The following is a 20,199-nucleotide window of genomic DNA, read 5'->3' as shown; positions in this document are numbered from 1 at the left end:
AGATCCAGAATTGGCTGCACATCGCCCATCTTCTTCGGAACAAGGAAGTAACGGGAGTAAAACCCCCTGTTCTGCTGTTCCAAGGGAACTGGTTCGATGGCATGGAGACGAAGCAGAGGAAGAAGGGCGGTCTGGGAAGGATTGGAAGGATACTCTCTTAGAGGAAACTCTGGTGGAACCTGAGTGAAATGAAGAGAGTATCCTTCCCTGATGATGTTGAGCACCCAGAGGTCGGATGTAATAGTTATCCATCGGTAAAAATGATGGAGATGACCTCCTATAGGGGGGAAGAGAAGTCAGAGTCAGAACAGTAGAGGTTATGCTCTGTTTTAAACAGTCAAAAAGGCTGAGTAGCCTTAGGTGCAGCAGAAGGTGGAGGTTTTTGTTGCTTCTGAGGCTGCTGTTTTTTAAGAGGAGGGCAATTGTAAGGAGCCATCCTCGGAGCAAAACACCGTTGATAGATAGGAGCAGGGCAGGTTTGGCAGGAGCTGGCTTTGGCTTAGGTCTGACAATAGAAGCAAAGGATTTTTCATGTTCAGACAATTTCATTGTGGCTGCCTCGATAGATTCATCAAAGAGGTCATTGCCCGCACAAGGAATATTAGCTAAGTGATCCTGAAGATTAGGGTCCATGTGAATGATACGAAGCCAGGCATGGCTACAGAGCAAGCAGCTGCCTGGGCAGATAACTCAAAGGCATCGTAAGATGACTGGAGGAGATGTAATCCGAGTTGTGATAAAGAAGCAAGGACTTCTTGAAATTCAAAGTGCTTTTGAGTATCCAAATAAGTCAAGAATTTTGGTATCTCAAAATAAGTAATAAAATGAAAATTATAATTGAGGACTTTAGAGGACATCATGGCATTTTGATAGATGCGACGCCTAAATTTGTCCATAGTTTTCCCTTCCCTTCCAGGAGGAACGGTGGCATAATCCTTGGAAGGATGGGACCTCTTCAAGGAGGACTCGACTAGCAGGGACTGATGAGATAACTGTGAGTTATCAAACCTTTGCGATGTACAGTTTTATACCTAGAGTCCAATTTGCCTGGAACAGCCGGTATGGTATAAAGGGTCTCCAGGCATTGACCAAAAGTCTGAGACAAAAGCTTGTGAAGAGAAAGCTTAAGTGACTCTGCCGGAGGTTGAGGGAGATGCATGACTTCGAGGTACTCCTTAGAGTATTTGGAACCAGCATCTAATTGAAGATCTAAGTCATCAGCCATCTGACGAAGAAAAGATGAGAAAGATAGCTGATCCGCCAATGCTTTGCCTCGAGAAGGACTCGAGGACGTCGAGGCAGCCTGGATCGAAGATGAAGCTTCGGCAGGAAAAAAGGCATCAAAAGAATATGGAGACTTGGACGAAGCAATAGAAACCGCTGCATCCTCGAGGTTCGGAAGTGGAGACCTTGAGTGAGGAGTCGGCAGTCTAGTCGAAGTAGAGCGAGGCTTAGTTGAAGAGGGACATTCTTTAGAACAAGAACATAAGCAGTTGCCTCCACTGGGTCAGACCAGAGGTCCATTGCGCCCAGCAGTCCGCTCCCGCGGCGGCCCATCAGGTCCATGACCTGTAAGGTGATCGTTGTCTAAATCCTTTAATCCCCCTTGTCCTTCTATCTATACCCTTTCATAACCTATCTCTACCTCTATCTATATCCCTCAATCCCCGTATCCTTCAGGAATTTATCCAATCCTTCTTTGAAACACGGTAGTGTACTCTGTCCTATCACAACCTCTGGAAGCACATTCCAGGTGTCCACCACCCTCTGAGTGAAAAAGAATTTCCTAGCATTGGTTCTAAACCTGTCCCCTTTCAATTTCTGAGTGCCCCCTTGTTCTTGTGGTTCCCAATAGGCTGAAGAATCTGTCCCTTTCTACCTTCTCTATGCCTTTCATGATCTTGAAAGTCTCTATCATGTCTCCTCTTGAGTCTTCGCTTTTCCATGGAGAAGAGCCCCAGCCTTTCTAACCTGTCTGCGTATGAAAGGTTTTCCATACCTTTTATAATTTTCGTCACTCTTCTCTGAACCCTCTCAAGTATCGCCATGTCCTTCTTGAGGTACGGTGACCAATATTGGACACAGTACTCCAGATGCGGGCGCACCATCGCGCGATACAGTGGCATGATGACTTCCTTCATTCTTGTTGTAATACCCTTTTTAATAATACCCAACATTTGGTTTGCTTTCTTTTAGGCTGCTGCACATTGTGCCATTGATTTCATTGTTGTGTCCACCAGCACACCCAAGTCTTTTTCAAGGGTACTTTCCCCTAGCACTGATCTCTCCCATTTTGTAGCTGAACATCGGGCTCTTTTTCCCTATATGCATGACCTTGCATTTCTCTATATTGAAGTTCATTTTCCATTTATTTGCCCACTCTTCCAGTTTGTTTAGGTCCCTTTGTAGGTCTTCACATTCTTCCGCGTGTCTAACCCTGCTACAGAGTTTGGTGTCATCTGCAAATTTTATAACTTCACACTTCATCCCCGTTTCCAGGTCATTTATAAATACATTGAACAGCAGCGGTCCAAGCACCGACCCCTGCGGAACACCACTCGTGACCCTCCTCCAGTCCGAGTAGTGGCACTTCACACCAACCCTTTGCTTTTTGCCTGCCAACCAGTATTTAATCCATCTGTATATGTCCCCTTCCACCCCATGGTTCCACAGCTTCCTAAGTAGCCGCTCATGAGGTACCTTGTCAAAGGCTTTTTGGAAGTCGAGATAAATGATGTCTATGGGTTCCCCTTTGTCCATCTGGCTGTTTATCCCTTCAAAGAAGTGCAGTAAGTTTGTTTGGCACGATCTTCCCTTGCAGAAGCCATGCTGGCTCACTTTCAGTTGTCCATTTTTTTCTATGTGCTCACAGATGCTGTCTTTTATCAGTGCTTCTACCATCTTGCCCAGAACTGAAGTCAATCTTACCGGCTTGTAGTTCCCCGGGTCACCCCTCGATCCCTATTTGAAGATAGGTGTGACATTTGCTATTTTCCAGTCCTCCGGGATCTCCCCAGTTTTCAAGGATAGGTTACAAATTTGTCAGAGTGTTTCCGCTATCTCGTTTCTTAGTTCTTTTAGTACCCTTGGGTGGATTCTGTCCCAGCCTGGTGATTTGTCACTATTCAATCTATCTATCTGTTTGAGGACATCCTCATGGCTTACCTCTAATTGCGACAGTTTTTCTTCTTGATCTCCACTTATGATCTCTTCGGGTTCTGGTACATTGGATGTGTCCTCGCTCGTGAAGACTGACAAGAAGAACTTGTTTAACCTGTCAGCTACCTCTTTTTCCTCCTTTACCACTCCCTTTCTGTCTCCATCATCCAACGGTCCTACTTCCTCCCTTGCCGGTTGCTTCCCTTTAACGTATCTGAAGAACGTTTTGAAGTTTCTTGCTTCCCAAGCCAGCCTCTCTTGCTTTCCTAACCACTTGATGACATTCTTTTTGGTGTTTATTATGTTCCTTCCAGTTCTCCCCGGTTTGGTCCTTTTTCCATTTTCGGAACGATTTTTTCTTGTTACCTATTGCTTTCTTCACTTCATTTGTTATCCATACCGGGTCTTTTGTTTGATTTTTTTTTTTTTGCACCCTTTCCTAAACCTGGGGATGTACAGGTTTTGTGCTTCTTGCACCATGCCCTTGAATAAAGACCAGGCTTTCTCTATGGTCTCCATCCTTTTTGAGCTGTTTTTGAGTTTCTTCCTCACCATTGCTCTCATAGCATCGTAGTTCCCTTTCTTGAAGTTGAGCGTTGTCGCTGTGGTTCTCTTCACTTTTGATGTTTCTACTTCTAATTTGTACTGGATCATGTTGTGATCGCTGTTTCCTAGTAGTCCTACTGCTTCCACATTCTTTGCAGGTCCCCCTAGCCCGTTGAGAATTAGGTCGAGAGTGGCATCCCCTCGCGTTGATTCCTTGACAAGCTGTTCCATGAAGTAGTCCCTCACAGCCTCTAGGAATTCTGCTTCCCTCGCACAGTTGGAGTTTCCAATACTCCAGTCTATCCCGGGGTAGTTAAAATCCCCCATTACCATCACACTTCTGCTTTAGCATTCCCGCCTCAATTCTGCTTCCAGTTCTTTGTCGTTTGCTTCTGTTTGTCCAGGTGGGTGATAGTACAGTCCCAATTTTATGTCAGCTCCATTTCTTCCTGGTAATTTGACCCATGATTCCAATCCTTCCGCTTTTGCTGCCATATCCATTCCGATCGAGTGAATGGTGTCCTTTATGTATAGTGCTATTCCTCCACCCTTCTTGTGAGTCCTTTCTCTCCTATAGAGTTTGTACCCTGGCAGTACTACGTCCCATTTGTTTTCCTCAGTCCACCATGTTTCTGTGATTCCAATGATGTCTAGGTCCTCTTTTTTGGCCGTGACTTCCAGTTCTCCCATTTTGGTCCTTAGGCTCCTTGCATTCGCGTACAAGCAATTTAAGTCCTAGATTTTTCTTTTTCCTGCTGTTTTTCCTTGTGGTTTGCTCCTCTTGCCGTCCCCCTCATGGGCTGCCAGCCCCTGAATTCTGTTGCATTCTTCCTCTTTCTGTGGTGCGTCTTTTTCGTCCTCAATCTATTTCCTCATTTCCACTTGCTCTTCTAGCTCCTGCTGTTTGCTCTTCTTTTTGTTCTCTAGTTTCTCTTGATCCTTGGACCCCTGTAGTTCATCTTTTGTTTCTTCCCAGCATTTTTCCCGCTCAGTATCTTCATTGGATACTCTTCTTCGAACTGTCGACGTCCGGTCGACTTTCCCCTTCTTCTCAGTTTAAAGCCTTCTCTATTCCTTTCCTGACATTGTTCGCCAGCAGTCTCGTTCCTGCCATGCTCAGGTGTAGTCCGTCCCTCCTGAAGAGCTTGTTCTTCCCCCAAAAAGTTGTCCAGTTCTTCACAAAGTGGAAACCTTCCTCTTCACACCATCTCCTCAGCCATGCGTTTATTGCTTGTAGCTCGGACTGCCTCTTCACATCTGCCCTCGGTACTGGCAAGATCTCTGAGAATGCTATCTTCTGTGTCCTCAGCTTCAGTTTCCTTCCCAGGATCTTGAACTGCTCAGTTAGTGTAGTCCTGCTGTAATTTCTTCTGTTGACATCATTGGTTCCAACATGGATCATCACTGCTATCTCTTCCATCTCGGCTCCTTCCAGGATCCTCTCGATTCTGTCAGTGAGAACGATGCTTGGAAGCAGATCTCGAAGATCGAGGAGACTTCGCCTCGGAGACAGAAGCAGCCAATGCCACCAAAGAATGGATAGGACTGGAGGCTGTAGAGCGAAGCTCCAGAGGCTTGATGGAGGAACCTCGATGCATTCCCAAAGACTCTGCTCCTTGTATAGAGTGTGAGGATTCCTGCCGAGGCACTTGCAAAGATTCTGCTCCTTGCTTCACATGCTTGGATACCAGACCAGACACTCGCAGAGACTCTGCTCCCTGCAAAGAGTGTGTAAGTTCAGACTGAGGCAAAGGAAGCGGCTTGACTTCGCGGGAGTCTGCTGAATGACCAGGCTGGATGAGAGGAAGAAGCTTCGGTCCCATATTAGTAAGGAACTGAATGAACTGCTTTTCCAACATGGTCTGGAAAGAAGCCGGCAAGGATGGATCCGCGTCTGAAATAGAGAGCTGCACGGGAACGGGGATGACAGGAATCCCGCGGGACCCGCGGGGATCCCGCGGGTTCCCCCTTTGGGTCACGGGGATCCCGTGGGGACGCCCCCTAGGGTCGCGGGGATCCCGTGGGGACGCCTCCGAGGGTCGCGGGGTTCCTGCGGGGTTGGATCACAGTGCACTCGAGCCGCGAGGGTAGTCTCCTTCTCCTTACCTGCCCTGTCGCAGCATACAGCCGAACGGAAATCTTCCCGATGTCAGCGCTGACGTCGGAGGGAGGGCTTAAGCAAAGCCCTCCCTTCCTCCGACGTCAGCGCTGACATCAGGAAGACTTCCGGTCGGCTGTGTGCGGCAGGGCAGGTAGGGAGAAGGCAATGGCGTACGAAAGAGGGGGGAGGGGGTGGTCCGCCCCGGAGAATGTGCACAGCCGGTCAGGTCCCCCGATCGACCGACAACAGGCCCGGCCGACAAATCTCCCTGCCCTGTAGCTGCGAATCTAAATTACCTCTTACAGCAGCTTCACTACTCCAGCTGCTGTAAGAAGGTAATTTAGATTCGCGGCTACAGAACAGGGAGATTTGTCCGACCGGGCCTGTTCTGTTGTCGGACGGGTGCGGAAACGCCACAAAGGTAAGGGGCAGGGAGGGAGGAAAGGTGGAGTGGAGAAGAAAAGACGCTTAAGGGGGGAGAAGGCCGCTGAAAGCACTGGGGAAGACAAAGGGGTGGAGAAGGACGCTGAAAGGACATGGGGAAGACAGAGGGGGGTAAAGGACCCTGAAAGCACTGGGGAAGACAAAGGGGTGGAGAATGCCACTGAAAGGACATGGGGAAAACAGGGGTGGAGAAGGCCGCTGAAAGGACATGGGGAAGACAGAGGGGGGAGAAGGCCGCTGAAAGGACATGGGGAAGACAGAGGGGGGAGAAGGATGCTGAAAGGACATGGGGAAGGCAGAGGGGGGAAAAGGATGCTGCCTGACAGGACATGGGGAAGATGGTGGGGGAGAAGGACACTGAAAGGAAATGGGAAAGAGGGAATGGGGAGAAGATGCTGGCAGGGGAGAAGACAGAGGTGCCAGACTATGGGGGGAGCGGAGGGAAAAAGATGGGTGCCAGACCAATTTGGGAGGGGGGAGAAAGGGAGAGGCACAGTAACAGAGCAAATGGAAGACACAGAGAGAAGAGAGGCAGTGGATGGAAGGAATTGAATGAGAACATGAAGAAAGCAGAAACCAGGCAACAAAGGTAAGAAAAAAAATTATTTTTTTTTTTTTTTCTTCTTCTTCAGGATAAAGTAGTATATTAGTTGTGTTGATAAAAATTTATAAACATTAGAGGCTCTGTTAGAAACCCGTTTACAAAGTATGTATTCTTCCCAATTAATATTTCCAAATTAATAAAGTCTTTTTGCTTATTTTTAAATGGGTTTCTACCAGAGCCTTTAATTCAGTAGCATAATTAAATGAAATAACTATTTCTGTAGTTTATAGGGATGGGCGGGGATGTAGGGGATTCCTCGCGGGGACGTAGGGGATTCCTCGCGGGGACGGGCGGGGACGGAGGGGATTCCTCGTGGGGACGGGTGTGGATGGAGGGATTCCTCGCGGGGACAGATGGAGATGGGTGGGAGTCCTCACGGGGACGGGTGGGATTTCTGTCCCCGCGCAACTCTCTAGTCTGAAACCAGAGCACCTGCTTTGGCTGGAGGCTCCACCGAGGCAGTGTAAATGTGCTTTGACTTGGAAGTCTTAGGCACTTTAAGCACCACCGCTGGAACCTTCTGCTGAGCTATCTGACCTGAGGAAACAGGGGAAGATACAGCAGGTGTTGTCGAAGAGAGAGCCGCTGCAAACAACGAAGGTCTGATGAGGCTCGAGGTGGAAGCAGTAGAAGCAAGAGGAGTCTCGGTCGAAGGTGAGGCCGAGGGCGCCTTCGATGTCGAGGAATCGGAGGAAGAATCCATCCCGAACAGCTTCTCCACCAAAAGGTGACGATGTTTAAGGGCTCAAGGTTGAAGAGTAGCACAGCGCTCGCACGACTTCGGATGATGTTCCGGCCCAAGGTGTGGGTCCATAAGGGAAATCGCACGCTGGCACTAGCTACACTTCTTGAAGCCCATGACAGGCTGCGACATAGGAGGAAAAATAGCCACTGCAAGATCGAAGCCCTTGGGCTGCGCCGAGCAGCCTGCCCCGTCAAAAGGATGGAAGATTGAAAATTTTTTTTTTTTTAAATTTTAAACTAGAAATAAAGGAAGAATAGCGATTCGTGAAGAAAAAAATACAAACTGCAGTTCAGAGAAGGCACGAAGTAACAAAGTTAAACACAGAGAGTCAAAGACGGACTTCTCAGCTCTGCGGAAAACTGAGAACTGAGGAGACGTGCCCTGCGCTGGGCGGGAAGGCACTCGCGCATGCACGATGCGGTCGACGCGAAACTTCGAGTTTCTTCAAGCAAGTCTGCTTGCGAGCTTCCGCATCTGGGCTCCGCTGATGACATCATCCATATGTGAGAATAGGCTGCCTGCTTGTCCTGGGATAATAGCGGTTTTTATCGCAGGGAGCCTATGAGCATTGAGAGTAGCGCAGGGCATTCAGTGCAGCTTCATGCGCTAAAAACTGCTATTGCGGTTTATTAAAAGGGGAGGGGGTATATTTGTCTATTTTTGTATAGTTGTTACTGAGGTGACATTGCATATTTTAAAGTCATCTGCCTTGACCTCTGATAAACCCCCGAATACAAATAATTAACATTTTCTCTGCCTACAGTGTGCTTTGTGTTTTTTAACATTTTATTGTTGGTAGATCATTTTGACTTGGTCATTTTAAAAGTAGCTCGCAAGCCCAAAAATTATGGGCACCCTTGATATAGGAGCATTCTGGATCGAATTATGCTGGCAAACCAAGGTACTTCTTTTATTGTTGAGTCCCTTGGTTGCCTGGAGTTATTTGGGAGCCCTGCTAGATACTGACACTTGCACCAAATTATATCTAGAGGTACTCCACCAACAACTACACTCCCAAAATGGGGTTAACTTTTATTTAGCTGCCCTAAAGCAGCATTTTCCATAGGTCAATTCACATCAACTGTGGCCTCGGATGGGGCATCAGCATCACTCAAGCGGGGCTCCTTCTTTGGTACTCTCCACTGTGACCAAGACCTTCATGTTTAGATTTAAATGTGACTGGGAAGAAAGTGGATAAAGGAGACGGGCTTAGTGATGTCTGTGTAATCGGAGGTCATATTAAGTTACACCGGAGAGAAATTTAGGAAGGACCAGCCTAGCGTGAATCCTCAAAACTACCACTAGCTTGCTTGCATCGTTCCATTCAGCGCCCTTAGCCCGCCCAGTCTTCCAAAGGAGCTGCGCGGCGTTCCCCCTGCAGTCACGTGGTGTGGGCAGCCACTCGCAGAGGAGCTTTCTTCTTTTTTCGCCCTCGGAAGCGTTGGCTCCTCTTTTGTGTGCGGCTGAGGGTGCGCTTCGCCGTTGATTTTCCGATACCCGCTGAGGTAAGGAACCCCCACCCCCCCCTTTATCACTCAACGCCACTGCAGGTTACCGAGCTCTTAGGGTGGCCCGAAGGTCCTGGTAAGGAAAATAGCCACCGCGAGAAAATGGCGGTTCGGGCTTTGTGCAGCTCGTGGTATAAAGACGCATGGTGCCTGTGTACGGGCGCTGGGGCAGGGAGGAATAACCTCCGACATACGCCTGGCCGTTCGTGGTATTGTCAGCGACCATTGGCCTAACCATGCTGCTAATGGCTTTTATTTCGGGTGTGAGCCCAATTTTATCTTTGAGGCCTCCTGTGTGATTCGCCCTAATGTTGTTAGGTTGCCGTAGGCTCGATGGGGATTGTGCATGGCTCAGACATACTACAGCAACTTATAGAAAGAGATATTTAAACCAAAATGTGCTCATTTTATAACATAACTTAAAGCTATGTAAAATAAGTGCCGTGATGTTTGAATACTATTCTTGAAAAACTCACACTTATATGCCAAGATTCCCTTATCTAGAGCAGTGTTAGTTTTTTAGGTATATCCCAATATTTCAGTACATTGCAGTGTTTTATAATTTTTAATTCTAGCCAATGAAATGAAGCGCTGCAGATAGTGCAGTACATCAGGATGGAGTTATCAGTATCAGGCTTTTAAATATTCTTAAGTTATGGTAGTTATGGGTGTCCTTTCAGTTCATGTAGTGCTTAAATGTACTTTATTAGTGTAACCTTGGTTTCACGCACATAGTTTTTGGGCACCAGCTTGCTGTTTGGGTAAGGTGACCATATGTCGCGTTTTGAATAGGACCGTCCCGTTTTTAGATCCCCTGTCCCGTTGTCCCACGCACAGCTTTGGGACGCTGAAATGCCCCATTTTCAGAGAGAGCGTCCCAAACCTGTGCGTGGGGACAACGAGACAAGTGATCGCTTCCCCTCCCTCCTATGCCAAAGCCTGCCTGCCTCCCTCCCTCCAGCGCCGAAGCCTGCCTGCCCCCCCGGACTGGTCCCTGCTGCTGCTACCTACCTGCTAAAGCCTGGATAGCCCGTAACTTCCGCTCTGACATCAGAATTGACGCCGGGAAGATGGTTTGTAGGCTGGCGCCTTTTCTTTAGTTGCGGGGGCTGGTCCGGGGGTGGGGGCAGGCTTTGGTGCTGTCTTCTTTAACTGTTACTTATGGACTCCAAAGTCTACAGTTCCTATCCAATAACTTTCTAAATTGCCAGTATGATGAATCAGACAACAATTGAATTCTTGCCAGGATTGCACAAAATTAGCATTTTTGAAGCATCCTTGTGCCATGGGGGGGGGGCTATAATGGCCAACCTAGCTTCTCCCCTGCTGAATCAGGTGACCAAATGGTCAGCGGGCCCGGCATGGCAGGTACTTCCGTCAGCCAGACTGTGGACCCTCCACAACCAAAGAAACACAGATGCAAATCCTCTAAGAGTGCCTTTCTGTCTCTGGAGTTTCAAAACAAATGTTCTCCCCCTGAATGGTATAAATCCTCCTCCGCGGCATCTCTTAGTAGCGTGCCTTTGGCTAGTCCTCGCCTCAGCCTACTGTGACTTTTGCGTTATCTAATCCTGATCTGGGGGATCCGGATGTTTCTCTTACTGATCCATTGTTTTCAGGTACAGTGCTTCCTGTAATAAGAACATAAGCAGTGCCTCTGCTGGGTCAGATCAGAGGTCCATCATGCCCAGCAGTCCGCTCACGCGGCAGCCCATCAGGTCCAGACTTCTACATAACCCACTATCTATACCCTTCTATCCCCTTTTCCTTCAGAAAGTTGTCCAACCCCTTCTTGAACTCCAATACCGTACCCTGTCCTATCACATCCTCTGGAAGCGCATTCTAGGTGTCCACCACTCGGGTGACGAAGAATTTCCTAGCATTGGTTCTAAATCTGTCCCCTTTTAATTTTTCCGAATGCTCTCTCGTTCTTTTAGTTTTCGAAATTTTGAAGAATCTGTCCCTCTCCACTTTCTCTATGCCCTTCATGATCTTATAAGTCTCAATCATATCCCCTCAAAGTCTCCGCTTCTCCAGGGAAAAGAGCCCCAGTTTCTCCAGTCTTTCAGCATATGAAAGGTTTTCCATACCTTTAATCACAGGTGTCGCTCTCTTCTGAACCCTCTCGAGTATCGCCATATCCTTCTTTAGGTACGGCGACCAATATTGGATGCAGTACTCCAGATGCGGGCGCACCATTGCCTGATACAACGGCAGGATAACTTCTTTCGTTCTGTTTGTAATACCCTTCTTGATTATACCTAGCATTCTATTTGCTTTCTTAGCGGCTGCTGCACACTGTGCCGACGGCTTCATTGTCTTGTTCACTAATACCCCCAAGTCCCTTTCTTGGGTACTCTCACTCAATAACAGCCCTCCCATCGTGTAGCTGTACCTTGGGTTTCTGTTTCCCACGTGCAAGACCTTACATTTCTCTACATTGAACTTCATCTGCCATCTCGTCGCCCATTCCCCTAGTTTGTTCAGGTCCCTTTGTAAATCTTCACATTCCTCTTTAGTCCTAGCCCCATTAAATAGTTTGATGTCGTCTGCAAATTTTATTATTTCACACTTTGTCCCTGTTTCTAGATCATTTAGGGCCTGTGTCCTGGATCTGCGAATCCCTCTGCAGGCTTAGATCCTGTGGATGATTCTAATGTCTTGTGCTTGTTTAAGTTTGTGGTCCTGCCAGAATTTAATTTAGTCACGCAGCCGGCTCTGTCCACTTCGATCTGATGAGGCTGCGCAAGGGTTGCAGCCTTCAGTTGAGTGCCTATCCGGACCTTCTCAAATGGTCTGGTATGCATGGAGGATCCAGGTCACTTTGCTCTAATGGCATGGCTCTTGAGCGTGCAGCCTTAGAGCAAAAAGGCTATTCTGCCCCGGTGGTTGTTACTTTTCTGAAGTCTAAGAAGTCGTTAACGGTGTTAGCTTACGCTAAGGCATGGAAGCTCTTCCAACATTGGTGTGCTCAGGAACAGGTGAACCTTTATTCTGCTCTGATCTAGAGAGTTGAGCGGGGACAGAAATCCCACCCGTCCCCGCCAAAGTCCCACCCGTCCCCGTGAGGACTCCCACCCGTCCCCGTGAGGACTCCCACCCGTCCCCGTGAGGACTCCCACCCGTCCCCGTGAGGACTCCCACCCGTCCCCGTGAGGACTCCCACCCGTCCCCGCGAGGAATCCCTCCGTCCCCGCGAGAAATCCCTCCGTCCCCGCGAGGAATCCCCTACGTCCCCGCCCGTCCCTATAAATTACAGAAATAGTTATTTCATTTAATTATGCTACTGAATTAAAGGCTCTGGTAGAAACCCATTTAAAAATAAGCAAAAAGACTTTATTAATTTGGAAATATTAATTGGGAAGAATACATAGTTTGTAAACGGGTTTCTACCAGAGCCTCTAATGTTTATAAATTTTTATCAACACAACTAATATACTACTTTATCCTTAAGCAAAAAAAAAAAAGAATTTTTTTCCTACCTTTGTTGCCTGGTTTCTGCTTTCTTCATATTCTCATTCAATTCCTTCCATCCACTGCCTCTCTTCTCTCTGTGTCTTCCATTTGCTCTGTTACTGTGCCTCTCCCTTTCTCCCCCTCCCAAATTGGTCTGGCACCCATCTTTTTCCCTCCACTCCCCCCATAGTCTGGCACCTCTGTCTTCTTCCCTGCCAGGGTCTTCTCCCCATTCCCTCTTCCCCATTTCCTTCCAGTGTCCTTCTCCCCCACCATCTTCCCCATGTCCTGTCAGGCAGCATCCTTCTCCCCCCTCTGCCTTCCCCATGTCCTTTCAGCGTCCTTCTCCCCCCCCCTGTTTTCCCCATTTCCTTTCAGTGGCCTTCTCCACTCCTGTTTTCCCCATGTCCTTTCAGTGGCATTCTCCACCCCTTTGTCTTCCCCAGTGCTTTCAGGGTCCTTCACCCCCCTCTGTCTTCCACATGTGCTTTCAGCATCCTTCCCCCCCCCTCCTCCCGTTTACCCCATGTCCTTTCAGCGTCCTTCTCCACCCCTTTGTCTTCCCCAGTGCTTTCAGCGGCCTTCTCCCCCCTTAAGCGTCTTTTCTTCTCCACTCCACCTTTCCTCCCTCCCTGCCCCTTACCTTTGTGGCGTTTCCACACCCGACCGACAACAGAACAGGCCCGGTCGGACAAATCTCCCTGTCCTGTAGCCGCGAATCTAAATTACCTTTTTACAGCAGCTGGAGTATTGAAGCTGCTGTAAGAGGTAATTTAGATTCGCGGCTACAGGGCAGGGAGGTTTGTCGGCCGGGCCTGTTGTCGGTCGATCGGGGGACCTGACCGGCTGTGCACATTCTTCGGGGCAGACCGCCCCCTCCCCCCTCTTTCGTTCGCCATTGCCTTCTTCCTACCTGCCCTGCCGCACATAGCCGACCGGAAGTCTTCCTGATGTCAGCGCTAACATCGGAGGAAGGGAGGGCTTTGCTTAAGCCCTCCCTCCGACGTCAGCGCTGACATCGGGAAGACTTCCGTTCGGCTGTGTGCTGCGACAGTGCAGGTAAGGAGGAGGAGACTACCCTCGCGGCTCGAATGCACTGCGATCCAACCCCGCAGGATCCCCGCGACCCTCGAAGGCGTCCCCACGGGATCCCCGCGACCTTAGGGGGCATCCCCACGGGATCCCCGTGACCCAAAGGGGGAACCCGCGGGTCCCGCGGGATTCCCGTCATCCCCGTTCCCGTGCAGCCCTCTACTCTGATCTCGCTAATTCTCGCTTTTCTTCAGGCTGGGTTGGATAAAGGCCTCACTGTGGGTTCTCTTCGGGTCCAAGTGGCCAGGCTCTTCTGTTTTAGATCCCAGGAGAGTTGATCTTCCTTGGCATTTCTTCCTGATATTGCTAGATTCTTGAAGGGGTTCTTCATGTCTGACCACTGATCAAGCATCCTTTCCCTTCCTGGGACCTTAACTTGTTATCCACAAGTGTCAAAGTCAGTTCTCGAGGACCGCAATCCAGTTGGGTTTTCAGGATTTTCGCAATGAATATACATGAGATCTATTAGCATACAATGAAAGCAGTGCATGCAAATAGATCTCATACATATTCATTGAGGAAATACTGAAAACCAGACTGCATTGGGGCCCTCGAGGAGGTAACACCCTGTTACCAAGGCTCCTTTTGAGCCTCTTCAATATGAATTTGACTCTTAAGACAGTTTTTCTGGTTGCCATTTACTTCAGTGCATCATGTGTTGGAACTGCAGGCTTTGTCGTGCAGGGACCCTTTCCTCCATATTTCAGAAACGAGGGTTTCCCTTTAGACAGTTCCTTTCTTCTTGCAGAAAGTAGTTTTTGGCTTTCCATGTCAATTAGGAAGTGTGTTTGCCTGCCTTTCAACCGACAGGTTCCAAGTCACAGGACCGCCTTTTGAAGAAACTGGATGTACACAGAGTTCTTCTGCATTATTTGGAGGTCACCAACGAGTTCCATCGCTCTTTACCATTTGTTTGTGCTGACTCATTCAGTTAAGCGGGGCACTCACGCTTCTAAGGCTACGATTTCCAGATGGATCAATAGGGCCATTTCATCAGCCTACATTCTTTCGGGGAAACAAGTCTTTTCTTTCCATTAAGGCACATTCTACCAGGAGTGTGGCTTCTTTGTGGGCTGAAGCTAGATCTGTCACTTCTGAGGAGATATGCAGAGCAGCAACATGGTTTTCTCTTAACACGCTTGCCAAGTTCTACAGAGTGGACATGGTGGCAAGACAGAATTCTCTGCCTTTAGGTCCTCGGTCTTAAGGGTCAGCGCAGCAAGCCCGCCCTAACTTTTTGGGGGACTGCTTTTGTATGTCCCTACTGTCTAGAATGTCTCACCTATTGCACTAGAAAAGGAGATTATGTACTTACCCTGGTAAGCTCTTTTGCAGTAGATATTCTAGACTCCCTCCCTGTCTTTACTGCGTCTGCTTACAGTTTTCAGTCTGTTTATGCTTCTCCAAGCTGATTCTTTAATGCCTGTCAGCTTTTGAGGGCTGGGAAGAATTTGTATATATGTTTCCATTTATTGGAGAGTAGTTTCTGAGCTCCTTTGAAGCCTGTGTTGGCGGTTAATGGTACTGTTAGTTACTGTTTGAGCAGAACAATTTGTTTGAGTTTGTTGCTACTGGGGCCACTACTTCATGTCTATTGGGTGGCTCTATTTGCTTGGGGTTGGGGTGCGATCAGACGTCATGTCTGGCAGACAGCCCGAAGATCAGCATTGAAGAGGAGTTTTCAGCAGAGATTCTTCTCCTTTCCTGCTTGGGTACTGACTGAAGAGTGAATTATAACAGAGGCAGAGTGAAAAATCCAGAGTGGATTCCTTTTGCAGCATACGGCTAAAGTGAAATAATCCTACTGTCTAGAACAGGGGTGTCCAACCTTTTGGCTCCCCTGGGCCGCATTGGCCAAAAAAAATGTTTCTGGGGCCGCACAAACGCGGAAACACTGCAGCAAGACAGAGGAGGGAGCAGGCAAGACGGTAAACACTTGGGGGAAGCAGAGGAAAACACCCCATCGCCTTCGACCGGGGATGCACAAAATACTTCACTGGGCCGCAGGTTGGACACCCCTGGTCTAGAATGTCACGCCTATCTACTAGAAAAGAGCTTACCAGAGTTAATGTAATGTAATGTAATTTATTTCTTATATACCGCTAAACTCCGTTAGGATTCTAAGCAGTTTACAGAAAAATAGACAATAGGGTGCATTAAAATTATAAGTAAAATAAGTACTTAGAAATTCCCTTACTGTCCCGAAGGCTCACAATCTAACTAAAGTACCTGGAAAAATGACAATTAGTAGAGTAATGAAGAAATAAAATAGAGAATAAATGAGAAAAATAAGAAAATAAACATTCTAATAAGATTACAATGATCTAAAAGGACTTTGAAAGGTTGAAAAAAGTTAAGTACATAATTTCCTTTTTGTAATTCTTAAACCACCTTTTTTGAAGCCATGTTAGGGTATTGGCAGCAGTTTATTGCGGCGGTTAAAACTCCAACACTCATAAGCATTCTATGAGCGTTGGAGCTTTTACTGCTGTGGCTGGTGATTAAAAAAACCCCTAATATGGCTTAATAAAAGGAGGGGAGGGGGTTAATTTGTAATGTACAGTGTGTATATAACAGGGTAGTGTAATGGAAAATTTTTGCTGAAATCAACTCAGACCTTTGCTTATGAAAATAGATTTTGCTCACATGAACTCGGTCCTTAGAGGGAACATTGCAGTGGGTTTTAAAAATGATTTGATTTTACTGATTTTCACCTTAAAATCTTATAAATTAAAAATGTTAGGAAGGATGATCGTTAAATCAAAGCTATCTCTACACTAAAAGTCTTCTACCCACATACTGCTGCTGTATGACCATTGCTCCTTGGAATGTTGGTACTATTTGGGAATCTGCCAGGTAATCTGGATTGGCCACTGTGGAAACAGGATACTGGTGGACTAGATGAACCATTGGTCTGACCCAGTATGGCATAAGAAACAGTGCTTCACTCTCCACCAAAATAAACCATGATTGCTATTCAGAAATAAGTTTTTCTTTGAAAAAAAAATATTCCTCGTAAAAATAAAATGAACAGCCTTTCCTATATTTCATGAAATTCCGTATTTACCTACTAATTTTTCAGTTAAGAGATGCACCGTATTTTACTCATTTTTAATTTTTGTTTAAATATTTTCTTTCCAGCTTTCCAGCATGGCACGTGATTATGGCCATGGGACATTTGGAACCCATAGATCTATTGACTATATGAACAAATCATTTGGAATAGAAAGTAGCAGGTAAAATATAATTTAATAGTTCAGTTTCAGTATTTAGCTACTAATTGGAATCCAGCAAAATTCAAGCATGCATATTAAATGTATTTGTCATTTGTTACTCATGTGAAATGTATTGCAGTTTCTTATAACACTTTTACTGCACTCAGTTATTAGGTGAATAAAATGTTTGGATGCTCTACGTACTTAAGATTGTGTGAGAACATTTTTAACTCCCTACAAAAGCTGAAATTACTGTTCTGGTGCATTGTGTTTAGGAGTCCTGACTATATGTAATATCCTCCAAATCGTGAGTTGTGTTGCAAAAGAATGACATTTACATTCTTCAATTCCACCTCCTTCTCTAGTAGCTGTAGTGCCCCTTTAGTTTCTCCTTTTGCAAATGAGTTGAGAAGAGGTGTTCTGATCTGCGCTGATCATTTTGTTCTTATGTTCGGATTTTTGTTTGAATCTAGAAGATTTTTTTGGTACTCAAGAGGTTTCCAGGGACCGTGGGAAAATCTCTGCCTGGGAAAGCATACAGACTCTGAGAAATAAGTCTGAAGCTAGCAGGAAAACCCTTTGGGTATCTGTCTGTTCAGCCTGCAATTGCATTTCCAGTGCAATAGGTGTGTCATTCTGGACATGCGGGTTATCTCCCTGGGCCACGAGTCATATGCAGAAGGAATCCACTCTGGATTTTTTCTGTGACCCTCCTACTTCACTGGGAGCTCTACTACCACCTGCAATTTTTCCCTTTTGCTCACGAGCCAGAAGAAGTGTTTGTTCTTTTTCTTATTTTATTTGGTGTTTTCAGTTTTCTTCAGTGTTTTAAGTGCTCAGAACTTATCACCTTTAGTGTCAGCTCTTCCTGTGAAGAGAAGAAGCAGATTGAGGTCTGCAGCTGACAGGCCAATCCTTGGTGGTACCTGTTAGCCAGCCTGCACAAGTATTTTGGAGCTTGGGGCTATCCCCACTTACCTTCGCTCTCCTGCTTAGCAGGGTTTTGAACACAAGCTGTTAGGCATCTTCTGTAGGAGGCTCAGCAGTGTCTCGCAGGGTGCTGGCTGGATGTTTCTCCTCCCCCTTTTGATAGTGCATCCGTCGGTCCTCAGGGGAGAGGATGCGATCAGACGTAATGTCTGGCAGACAGCCTGAAGATCAGCATTGAAGAGGAGTTTTCAGCATGCAGTGATTCTTCTCCTTTCCTGCTACTGTAAATGCAAACAGTGTCTCACTTCCGGCTCATCACACAATTGTTTCCTACGTATTCACCTTTATAGGACCCCCAGGGACCCCTGAAGAAGACTTTTTGTCGAAACGCAGACCATGTTGGGTCCTGTATCCCTAGCGGACTAGGTCCTTTAAGGCTTTTATGTGGATGATTTATTTTTATGTAGATGATTTCAGTGTACCTTTGGAACTTTGACACTTTCAAATAAAGTCCATTTAGGAATATCGTCACTCCACAGAGTTTTTTTGGTTTTCACTGTAAAGAGCTGAGGCAGGATGCAGCTCATTGTCAGCACAGGTCACAGTGAATTAAGGCTGCTACTGACTCAGAGGTGAATTGGGAAAGGTGTATGTGTCTGAAATCAGCTTTTTCACGGTTCCAGCATGTTTCTTTTCTTCAAAAATCCTAAATTTGCCGATATTTGACATTAGTCAGATTTTTAGCAATTTTTAGATGGAAAATCTTGATGACGGCCATCTTGGATTTTTAACTATCTTTTTTTTCAAAAGTTCCCTGCACTTAATTTTTTTTCCTCAGAACTGGTTGGGCTGGAGTCCTTGGGCTCTTATATCCTAGATTAATGCCAGGATTGCGCAAACTCTGCATGGATCGAAGAGGTGGAAGCTTTTAGCTTAACTTCTCCTTTATATGCTCAGCTTAGAAAAGGGGAAGTTGCTTGCTGGGGCGACCTTTTCTATTTTCAGGACCCAGAAATAGTGACCATTCCGTGTGAAAGATGCGGATGCTCTACAGCCCAAGAAACGCAAAGTAGAGTCCTCACAGTGTGACTCCTTGTTCCCTGGTACGGCTTTCTTCTCAGAATTTGAGGGTTTTTTAATGGAAAGCCTTTCAGGAGAGCTGTGCTGCTGCGCAGTCCTACTGCATGTTGGACTTGCCTCATCAAGGCGTAGCCTCTCAGGGCACATCTGCTTCTCAGTCTGCTGCTATTTGGGACTTGGGAGACCTATTTGCAGGAGATACCAAAGATGATGAATTTTCTGATTCTTTGTCTCTGAATGCTCCAGTAGCTGGGGACCAGGGTCGTACGCTGGCACTTTGGATCCTATTTTGCCTCCAGAACCTGTGTACGATCCCATGATTCTGTGTTTCAGTCCGCTGCCTTACTGGATCTCATTTCAAAGTCTCTGCATGAGTTGAATTTGGAAATACAGCTACCTCTTTCTACGTCCTCCCTCATGTGAGGAGTGAGGGCTCAGTCCTCTGCGTTTTCTTGGCATTCAGACATTAAACTTGCGTAAATGGAGGCAATGAGACCTCAGGAACTTTCAATATTTCCAACAAATATCATTTTAACATTTCCCTAGGAGTTACCAGTGTGACCCTAGGGAAGTTAATCTAAGGTTGTTATTCCATGAGAAATTTTCAAATATCTCTAATTTTCTTCTTAGATTAATGTTGTTTTTAATTAGTGTCTCTTATATTTATCTTGAAGATTTTAATTCTTGTTATATATTTTCTAAAGAGGATTTAGAATCACCAATTTCATGTTTTAGTTTTATTTCTTTATCTTGTTGTTTTATTTTCCCATCAGTCTGTGAAAGCTGAGGATTTATACTCTTTACCAAATTGGTAACCAGATCCCACAAAGCATCTAATGTGACTTCTCGGGGTTTTTCAATTGTAGGACATTGCAAATTTAAATTTGAAATAACGTGCTCACCAACTGGCACTGTTCCTTCTTGTTCATTCTCCTGGGTAAGTCCAATCCCTGATGTTGTCATATCCTCGATCATATTCAAGCCCCCTTGTAGCATCTGAGAGCTTGAATCCACTCTCACCTCACCGTTCTCCTTAGCCTCCAGGGGAGATTACACACCGACTTCTGGTAGCTCTTCCACCCGCATGGAAGCTAGTGGCTTGAGGATGTAGGGGAGGTGCTCTCACATCAGGACTTAATGTTATTTCGAAGCCTTGAGAGATCATCTCCATCACGCTTCTCTTGAGCATCTCTAACGGGGAAGGCACTTATGAAACCGGGATGTCTTGCATGTGCCTCATCAGTTCCTCAATATTGTCGAAGATGGCTGTACCGGAGCACCATGAGGCTCCAGCGGCACTCTTTCCCCTCCTCTTTGTC

The 20,199-nt window shown here is 46.6% G+C and overlaps 1 protein-coding gene across 1 annotated transcript in view; it reads left to right on the top strand.

Annotated features, from left to right (window-relative positions):
* Positions 1–8,932: 8,932 nt before the first annotated feature.
* The window catches only part of LOC117346438 (DBIRD complex subunit ZNF326-like), a 148,247-nt gene continuing 136,980 nt past the window's right edge, over positions 8,933–20,199 (top strand). The window contains 2 exon segments of the mRNA XM_033915980.1: positions 8,933–9,104; positions 16,797–16,891. Of these exon segments, the coding sequence (XP_033771871.1) occupies positions 16,806–16,891 (86 nt within the window). The 5' untranslated portion in view covers positions 8,933–9,104; positions 16,797–16,805.

This window comes from Geotrypetes seraphini, chromosome 12, assembly GCF_902459505.1.
Source record: "Geotrypetes seraphini chromosome 12, aGeoSer1.1, whole genome shotgun sequence".
NCBI classification, from domain to species: Eukaryota; Metazoa; Chordata; class Amphibia; order Gymnophiona; family Dermophiidae; genus Geotrypetes; species Geotrypetes seraphini.
The sequence above is the reverse complement of the archived record's forward strand: the minus strand, read 5'-3'. Positions and strand labels throughout refer to the sequence as shown.